This window comes from Lactuca serriola, chromosome 5 (genome assembly GCF_051521515.1).
Source record: "Lactuca serriola cultivar US96UC23 chromosome 5, Lser_US96UC23_V15, whole genome shotgun sequence".
Lineage (NCBI taxonomy): Eukaryota > Viridiplantae > Streptophyta > Magnoliopsida > Asterales > Asteraceae > Lactuca > Lactuca serriola.
Window position 1 is genome coordinate 261,517,197 of NC_136412.1, and position 10,552 is coordinate 261,527,748.

At 32.0% G+C, this 10,552-nt stretch overlaps 2 protein-coding genes and 1 pseudogene across 2 annotated transcripts; 2 read left to right on the top strand and 1 right to left on the bottom strand.

Annotated features, from left to right (window-relative positions):
* On the bottom strand, positions 1 to 495 carry LOC145050430 (putative cleavage and polyadenylation specificity factor subunit 1 pseudogene; annotated as a pseudogene).
* A 2,009-nt stretch (positions 496 to 2,504) lies between these two features.
* Positions 2,505 to 4,703, top strand: LOC145051595 (uncharacterized). Its single transcript, XM_078999491.1, has 4 exons — positions 2,505 to 3,244; positions 3,334 to 3,426; positions 3,524 to 3,591; positions 4,488 to 4,703. The coding sequence occupies exons 1-4, from the start codon at positions 2,603 to 2,605 to the stop codon at positions 4,612 to 4,614; spliced, it is 930 nt and encodes a 309-aa protein (XP_078855617.1). The 5' UTR covers positions 2,505 to 2,602; the 3' UTR covers positions 4,615 to 4,703.
* A 4,180-nt stretch (positions 4,704 to 8,883) lies between these two features.
* On the top strand, positions 8,884 to 9,906 carry LOC145050431 (uncharacterized). Its single transcript, XM_078998683.1, has one exon. It carries the CDS (start codon positions 8,884 to 8,886, stop codon positions 9,904 to 9,906), a length of 1,023 nt encoding a protein of 340 aa, XP_078854809.1.
* The last annotated feature ends 646 nt before the right edge of the window (positions 9,907 to 10,552 follow it).

The window sequence follows — 10,552 nt, forward strand, 5'->3', positions numbered from 1 at the left end:
TCACAAGAAGCTAGTACCAAGAGCCAGGTCACTTAAATTTGAAATAATCTGAGAACGTGTTGTCCCAATCTGGCTTGCAATCTCAACCTGATGTTCAAAAGGCAGCATATCATAACTGCACAAACAAAACATAAAAAAATGCATAATATAACATGTCCAACAACTACAAAATCTTGAAAAAAAAACAGTTAATTGAACGAAATAGCAAAAACATGGTAAAAAAGAAACTTACTGGCAGATGAGTTCAGCATCAACAATGGTATCAGGGCCAGGGCGATGAGCCTTTCCATTGGAATGGAAGTGGCGAAAAGATCTGGGATTCAAACCAGCAACATGAGGAACATCATCCACTAGTTTTTTCTGTAGAGATTGAAGCCTCCTAAAAGTCAGCTCAGCAAGAGGTGCAATACAACCAATGCTCCCATCCAAGGTCCCAAACAAAAGTGCAAAACGGTTGGTTTTATCTGATGGAGAGGAGTTGGAGGTTGGAAGCATCTATAAACGTAGAAATTGGGTGACGTGGGCCCCGACGTGAAACTCTGCTCGGGAAAGAAGTTTCTGGCCTTTCCAGCTCTCGGAGACTTTTGGTGCGTAATAGAATATTTGTACGTTTTTTTGGTCATCCGAGACCATCGGACATAGGGTGCTTCCGTCGATTAGAAACACTGTTGCCAAATAATCCAGGGATCCGAAATCTTTCGCTAGTAGACTTAGTTGAGATCCTTGTTCTTCCCAACTTAGGAAATATATGCTTTTGTGGATATCCTCAATGATTAAAAATCATTAACAGACCGAGAAATTAAAGTTGATTTTTGCAATTGATTCTGGAGATGGCAATGGTTTTTCTTTTGGTAAAACATAGAGTTATGGTGGGCAATAATCTGGATCTAAAAGACCTCGATTGGATAAATTGTTTTTCCCGATTCTGAAATCGGTGGTGTTTAAAAGAAGAAGATAACCCTTTTGAAATTGGTGGTGTTTAAAGGAAGAAGATGATAAATCCGACGAAGGTTTCTCGATGGTTACTGATGGTGTACGAGAGGGAGATGAGAGGGAAAAGGTTAGGGGCGGCGATGAATAGAATAGAAGAGGGAAAAGGCGGACGTGAGGATATATACTAGAAATGAGTTTTAAAACTGATATTTCTAAATTAAAGGGGTATTAATGGATTTATATATTTACCATAATTAATTAAATGTAAGATTACATATTTACCGTTTTGAAATGATTGCCCCACATTTATGCATACAATAACACAATAAATACTTTAAACAATTGAACCTAGCGCTCTCTCTCTCTCTCTCTCTCTCTATATATATATATATATATATATATATATATATATATATATATATATATATATATATATCACTTGTCATTTTAAGGTTTTTTTTCCATTTTATTAAATTACACATAATTAGAGATGGCAACGGGGGCGGGGAACACAGGGGACCCCAATCCCCATCCCCATCCCCGAATCCTCATTCCAATCCTCATCCCCATCGGGGAATATATATAAACCCCCATCCCCACCCCCAACGGGGACTGGGGATCCCCAACGGGGAAATGAGGATTTCTTTTTCTCTTTTAACATGCAAACTTTTACGTAAGAAAAAACTCTATATTTCAATTTTACCAGCATAAGTTTAAAGATTTTATAAAATATATATGTACCCATAAATTGCATAAAAAATATAAATAAATTTTCTACCAAATTGAAGTACATACATGAAAAATCACGTAGAAAAAAATTATCAGATTAATATTTAAGGTAAAATAGATCAACCAAAGAGAATATATATATATATATATATATATATATATATATATATATATATATATATATATATATATATATATATATATATATATACGAGTTTAAATTAGATAAAAGAAAAATGTAATATATGGGGCTTTTTGCCATCCCTACACATAATATTCAAATGTAATATATGTATAATAAATACATATCAATTACATTAATGATACTTTCTTTTTAATTTCTAAATTTCTAAATTGAATTCAATTATTTTATTTGTTTGGTTATTTAGATTTAAAAACGAAATAAAAAATTTTAAAATAACAAATTAAACATTACATTTAAATAACTTAATAATTTTTTCTTTATAAATTCAAACTTCATAAATTTTTAGATCTTCATATTTATTTATTTATTTTTATTTTTCTAAAAATCCATATCATACACAGGTTACACAACTAGTAAATTAATATGATAGATGGTATTTCATTATTTTCTAAGGCAATCATTGTAACTTAAGCCATGAGTTGATAATCAATTTATCATGGTTGACAAAAATGATGTTGATGTTAATTTTAATTCTGATTCTCTGATTTTTCAAGTCAAAATATTTGGATTTGGATAAACAAAATCGGTAAAATATTTAAAAACTAATCACGTACGTATCACGGGAAACGGGGTGGGGTAGCAGGTGTTTATTATGTGGGTGGCGATTTAATTCCTTTCCTTACCAAATTCAATTGTAATTAAGAGGAAAAGCGTAAGTTACAAATTGCAAATCATAGATGTCACAATCTCACATTTCACATTTGCCTCTCATAGATTCCAAGAAGTAAACAAATTATGGGAAATGTGTTTGTCGTGCTAACACCTTTGATTCATGGAATCGTAATGCTAGCTGGATTAACACCACAGACCATAGAAATAGAGCCAGGGACCTTAATGAATATATGGGTTCCAAAAGAAATCGTAACCAAATATGATGGGAAAATCGTCTACGTACCACCCACCAAACCGGCCGTATTACTCCTCCACTCTTTCGCCATGGATGGTATTTTCACATGGTTCTTACAAGTTTTGGCATTGACACGTGAATACTCCGTCTATGTGCCTGACTTCTTGTTCTTTGGTGGCTCAATCACCGATAGAAACGAGAGGTCTGCAAGTTTTCAAGCTGAGTTTGTGGCTAAAGGGTTGAAGAAACTAAGAGTGGAGAACGTGACACTAGTTGGGTTAAGTTATGGAGGGATGATTGGATTCAAGATAGCTCAGTTGTACCCAAATCTGGTCAAGTCTATGGTTATGTCTGCCACTGTTACAGAGTTAACCGAATCCATTAGCCTTGACTCGTATAAGAGACTTGGTTTGTCAAGTTGGTCGGACCTTTTGATGCCCTCAACCGTAGAGGGGTTGAAGAGGATGTTTTCTGTTGGGTTTCATAAACTCCCATGGCTTCCCGATTTCTTTTATCGGAACATTCTTGAGGTATCTCATAACTTAACTACATGTACTCCAATCTCTCTATCATATTACAAATTATGTAATGATCGATGTTATCTTTTTGACATTTGTAGACAATGTTTAGCAATCGAAAAGAACGAAACGAACTCTTAGATTGCTTGGTTGTTCCCGACACCGATGTAACATCGGATCCCGACTACTCGCACGTAATTAAAACTTTTAGCGAGTTAATATAATATGAAATTATTGGGCATGAAACACCTTCGGTTATATAAATTGTGTTTGAATTAAACTTTTTTGCAGGCGATACATATGTTGTGGGGTGATGAGGACAATATTTTTGATCTCAACCTTGCTAACACGATGAAAATGTAAGTCCTATATCTTTCTTCATTAAAAAGAAAGAACAATTTAATCAAATTCAATATTATGTATGATCACTATAGGGCAGTTCAAAGATATAGTGAGCCAAAGATATAGTGAGCCAATAATATAATGAAAATTCAATCGAAAATAGATATACCGGAAGAAAATTCTCTATTAATATTAAAAAACACAAATATGGTGAAAACATTATAAAAACAACTAATTTATAGAAAAAAAAAACTTCTCATATCATTTTTAGATAAATTAGCTTTTTCTTTATTTAATTATACCATAATACTCTAGGAATTTTGAGCTTCTTATTGACATGGGCCACTAGGCGATCCCCCCCAGCCGCTACGGTCGAGCCTTGATTACTAGGGGTGTGAACGAGTCGTGCCCTAGCCTGGCCAACTCGGCTCGGACTCGTTTAAGTTATATGAGGTTCGAGCTCGAGCTCAAGCTCGACTCGATTTGAGGTTTCTTGTATTGAGCTCGGCTCGAGCTCGTAAAGAAATATACAAGCTCGGCTCGTTTTTTGTCTAACATGCTAAATAAGCTTAAGCTCGGTTCGAGCTCGTTAAGAAGCTTGTTTACCAATACCCTAAATCTCTAATTCTCAAAGTATTTTTTATTTTAATATATAAAAATAATACTAACTTATATTATATATAGGCTTGTTGAGGCTTGCGAGCCTAATCAAGCTTAATGACATAGGCTCGAGCTCGAGCTTGTTTAATAAACGAGTTAAATTAAACTTGAACTCGACTCAGGCTCGTTTAAAATTCGTTTCGATTTGAGGTTTTAGTGTGTTATAAGTTTTAAGTTGGTTAAAAATAAATTCTATCTAGGAATTGAAGTTGTTATAAATCTTATATGTTGAATATGTTTTAATGTGTATCAGACGCTTGGGTGAAAAAACAACTTTGGAGTGGATAAAGGATGCAGGGCACCTAGTACCGTTGGAGAAACCATTCATATATAACAAACGCCTTAAAAGTATTATTGAATGTGTCAGAAAAGATAAATGAACTGATGAATATGTAGACCATGTATTTGTTTAAGTGTGTTTTTTGACCTCTTGTAATTTCATAACTACGTATATTGTTTTTTTTTTTTTTTCATAATTTTCATAATGATTCAAAATTATTAAATAAAATAAAACCGATTTCATTATAGGTGTTGTTCTATCATATATCTGAATATATTTATGTGATTAAGACTTAATTATTATATTTAAAAGATTATGAACCATCATGCATTAGGCCTAGAGGTATGATAGGATCTTCTCCCTCCATGAAGAAAAGTGCTCAAGTTCACTAGTTGCAATTTAGAAGTAGGATTTAAAATATTAATGTTTATGACTCAAATTCATATCCTAAGCGTATGTCATCAATAAAAATATCGATTATATGTTACTATTAATTTGATTAGTTAATTAAAAAAATAACTCGAGCAGCATAATACAAGAAAAGAGAATTTTAAAAGCAACTCCCAATCCGTATTTGGTGTCTCTGCTACAGCTATAGGAACGACAAATATTTTTAGCGGCGACGAGACAGCAACATTTCGCTGTTATTGCCTTTAGCGGTGACAAACAATGTTATTAATTAGTGGCGACAATTATCGCTGCTATTTTTTTTTTTTTTTTTTTTTTTTTTTTTTTTTAGGTTTGAGCCTTTTGATCTTATGTTAAGTGCTTGGATGTTAGGTGACTAGTTTTAACCAACATTTCCCAAATAAATAATGGTGTTTTCATGTGGAAAGTTGTACTTGAGATACTTCTTACACACGTTATAGAATGAATTTGAGAGCAAAGCTACAAAAAACCAAGATTCGCTCACTATTCCACTTATGATGAATTCTCATGAATTTGTAAACAAGGTTGCTTCAAATCAAGCAATAAGTACTCTTCCAGCTGTCTTATCTTTGGAAATAGATAAATAGAAGACGAAAAATCGTGTTGAACACCAGCTTCAACCACTCTACTTTACTATTATGTTTTACTATATTTTTTTTTTCTTCTTAATCTGCAGATATTATTAAAACCATGGCCTAAAGGGAAAACACCGGACACAAAGAAAGACATACAAACTAACTGGATAATTTCCACAGTTTATTCATCTAAGCTTGAGTATTGTATATATTCAAATGTCCAATATAAGTTGTCCGCGGCATCCGATGTGGATACATTTGTAGGTGGTATCCCCCCCCCCCCCCCCCCCCCCTTCCCTACTGACTACTAATCTTGTAAGCAAACGTGAGCGTCAGCTTTTTTAGTTGAAAATGTTGCACGCAAAACCTCTCAGGTCTCAACTATCATCGATAGGTTAAAAAAAATTATTTGTTTGCAACTCAAAGTGTTGGAAGCTACACATCCTAATATAGACATCAAATAACAAATGTTAGAGGCATTATGTGGTATGATGGATTTTTTATAAGTAGAATCTTAGTGAACACCGTCCCGAATACTAGTAGATGTTTTGTGGAGTGGCGGATTCGAAGGTTGGACCAAGTCATTTTCCCAACTCAACTATCAATTAATTAATATACATGTTTTCTCCTTTTCCATTTTTCATCTTTATTGTTGTTTTTTTATAATTTAATTAATTAGGTTAAGCTAATAATATACTAAATGTTTTTAATATTTTTTTAAGGTTTGTCAGTTGTTAAAAGTTAGTATCATCAGGCTAGTTAAATTTATTAATGTCCAAAATAGAACCCAGGACTTCCAATCTAAGAATCAAATTCTACCAAGTGGGCTATATATTCCCACGTTGGCGCTAAATATTCTTAATTGAAAATTATAAGCAATAAAACTTTGAAGAAGTCGTGTTTACAAATTTGATATTACAATTGATAGTAACTTTTGGGTTTCAATTATGTAATTTTTTAATAGTAGAATGTTATATTTTTTCAATTTTTTTTTTAAATTTAATATGTATAGTATTAAAAGTTTATGATATGATAGTAATAATGTTGTGAAGGTAAGTTTATGATATGATAGTAATAATGTTGTGAAGGTAATATGACATTGATGTTGCATCCTTTTTCTAAGTAGACAAATTGATGATGAGTTTTTGACCAAAATGATGTCATTGAAAAAAATTTATTAAATGAGTATTTTTTTAAAATATTATCAAATATGTGTAGCATAGTGGTATCCGGTATTACCCTTCATCCTTAAAAGTCGATGGTTCTAGTCTCATCATGAAAATATGTTCGTTTAAGGAATAATTTAGGAGTAAGTAAAAAATAGATTTTTTTAAATTATCAGTTTTTTTTTATTATTTTTACTTTTTTTAATATACTTGTTTTGATTTTTTTTTTTAAATTTTTTGCAATAATTTTTTTGATGAGGTGTGGTTTAATAGGGAGAAAAAGACAAAGAAAAAAAAAACATCTGAATAAACTTTGGATATCACATCTTTGAACACTCGTACATAAGAAATATAAAAATATAAACAACAATTAAACAACTAATGTTTACATTAAAAAAAACTTTAACCAAGAAAGAGGGTAGGAAACGTAGGAACTAAAGAAATTCATGAAGCTATTTGTTTGTGCCATTATATACTATAATAAAAAATACATTGTTTAATCTTAGAGGAGCTTCATATAAGGCTTAAGCTATAAAAGAATAATAACCAAAATGTAATAATGAAAAAATATGGAAGTGTAGTTAACAATGACAAAATTTCTTGATGTACAATGATTGTCGTAAACATTTCATATTTCAATTCAAATCTATCAAATTATGGTATATATAATTGGCAAAAAAAGGTAGAAGGTAATTTAATTTCTCTAAATATAAGATTGAGTTCATAAAAGCTACATGTTGATTAAATTCTCCCTGTCTATTAACGGCTTATCCATTCCAAATCTTAAAAAAAAAAAAAAAAAAGAGAGAGAGAAAGAAAAAAATGATCTAATACATATCAAATAACTTCTAAATGGCATAAACATGATTTTTGATTAATTGTAAGTAGCATTTTCCAATTCAATATAATAAATAAAATTTGAAAAGTCTACATTTCGGATATTGGATTATTAAGAAATAAGATATATATATATATATATATATATATATATATATATATATATATATATATATATATATATATATATATATATATATATATCTTTTATAAATTGTAGTTATTCTAATGTAAATAATTAGTTAGACAACAGATGTAATTTCTCTGTATTTTCTTAGTATAGTGCTCATAGTTGTTAGCACTTTGACTATATAAACTACATGTTTATATATGTTATAAATTATTTATATATACGATTTGTATACTCTTTAATTATATGGTATCAGAGCTTCCTTTGCTCTCACGAGTTCTCTGATCGTTCTCACTCTAGCCGCCATTCTTGGTCGATTAGGGTTCTTCAAATACCAACAAGCAATCCCAAATCACTATTGCTACTCATCTCACCCTCAAACTTGTTGGAACTTTGCTCTATAAGATTACAATGTGGGACTTATCCCACATTGGTGGAAGAGAAAAATTTATCCCACTTTATAAGGTTTGTCCCACTCATTTATTCAAATGGATGAAGTAGTGGGTTGTGGTGTTGGACTAGTCAAATTGGGCTAGTAGTAGGCTTAGATGATTGAATATTAATGGTCAAAGATAGGGTCATGGGCCTTGGGCCTTAGGGCTCTTCTTGACTAAATAATATTTATATATATATATATATATATATATATATATATATATATATATATATATATAATCCGAATTTTGTTAGTCATTAATTAATTTATATTTATTAATTATAAAATAAATTATGTTAGATAAAAGATTAACTGCAGTTAGTTTTTTAGAAGGTAATTTCGGTTGGTGGTTTATAACCACCATTGCAAGCCTATAAATGGAAGATTTCTTACATAATTTAAGAGGCTAATAAACCACAAACACTTTCTCTGAAAAATCATTCTTGATGTCAAAAGGGATCATGGTGAATTTTGACAGATTCAAGATCTGTTCTTGAATTGGATTGTTGTATCCTCAAGACAGACCCATTCCAGGGAAATTTCTGTCTTAGTACACTGCAAAGGCAGGCCTCAATCTGTATAATTTCGAGATTTAATTTCCTGTGTAATCAACGTTCAAGTATGTTTTTCTATAATCTTATTCTTGTATAATATATATATATATATATATATATATATATATATATATATATATATATATATATATATATTTGAATTTCGTGTGTTTCATTTAAATTAATTTGTTGATTGTATACTTCTATATTAACATTCTAAGACAGAAATCAAAGAGTGAAGAATGGATCAAAATTCCATCATTAAAAGACATGTGGAAAAGCCTGGGAAATTCAAAGGCTCAGATTTCCGGAGATGGCAACAGAAGATGTTGTTTTATCTAACAACTCTTCATGTTTCCAATGTTCTCACTGATGATTCTCCCTCTCCTCCTATTGGTATAACCACTGCAGAAGGAACAACACCACCCAGTGAAGCCCAATTGGCAGAACATCAAAGGGCAGTGGAAACTTGGAACACAAATGAATATAATTGCAGAAATTATATTCTGAATGTCCTGGATGATTCTCTCTATGATATCTACTCTACCATGACTACTGCAAGAGAGATATGGGAATCACTGGAAAAGAAATACAAAATAGAAGTGGCATGTTCCAAGAAATTCGTGATTGGAAAATTCATGAATTTCAAGATGGTGGATACCAAATCTGTCCTCAAACAAGTGGAGAAAATTCAAGTCATTGCACATGATCTTCAAGTTGAAGGTATGAGTATAAACTCTAACTTTCTTGTTGGTTCAATCATTGAAAAACTTCCTCCTTCTTGGAAGAGTTTCAAACTATATCTTAAACACTTAACTAATGACATGAGTTTTGAGCAACTTGTGTTGAGAATTCGTGTGGAAGAAGATAACAGATTGAATGAGAAGGCAGATGCAAATTCCTTGGAACCAAGTGTAAACTTTGTTGAAGAAGCAAGTACTTCAAGGACAAAGCACAAAAACAAGAAAGGGAAGCAAGGCTCCAAAAACTCCTCCAAAGATGGCAAAAATCATGGCCCTAACAAGAAGAATTCTGGTCCATGCTATGTTTGTGGCAAAATTGGACACAAGGCCAAAAATTGCAGATTCAGGAGGGGTCAAGGAGGAAACAATGGAGGAAATAATGGAGGGAACAATGGAGGGAATAATGGAAACAATGGTGGCAATTCTGGTGGAGGAAATTCCGGTCAAGCCAACATGGTTGAATCATCAAATCAGTTTGTTGCTGTGATTCAAACCAACATGGTTAGCAATTGTGTGGATTGATGGATTGATACTCGAGCCACAAGGCACATTTGCAACTCTCGAACCATGTTTTCTACATACCAGAAAGTCTCGGATTCTGAACCAATGTTTATGGGGAATAACTCTACTTCAAAAGTTGAAGGAAAGGGAAAAGTGAAGCTGCAATTGACTTCTGAAAAAGAACTTATTTTAAGTGATGTTTTGCATGTTCCTGAAATTACTAAGAATTTGATTTCTGGTCCTATTCTTAGTAACAAAGGTTTCAAACTTGTATTTGAGTCTGATAAGTTTTTTCTCACCAAGGGTGTGGTGTATGTTGGAAAGGGATACCTTAGTGAGGGTCTCTTCAAAGTCAGTGTCTTACCTCTATACTATGGTGTTGAAACACCAAGCAATGATGTAACCAATGTTAATGCTAATGCAATAATGGGCATTACTAGCCCCTCTTCTATGTATATGCATGATCCTTCAATTTTGTGGCATTCTCGTTTGGGACATGTCAATTTTCGTTCAATTCAAAGAATGGCAAAACTTGGCATGTTACCAAAATGTTCATTAGATAAAAACATAAAATGTGAGGTTTGTGTAGAATCAAAATTTTCACAACATCCTCATAAATCAGTTGAAAAATCTAATGAAATACTTGGCTTAATCCACTCTGATTTAT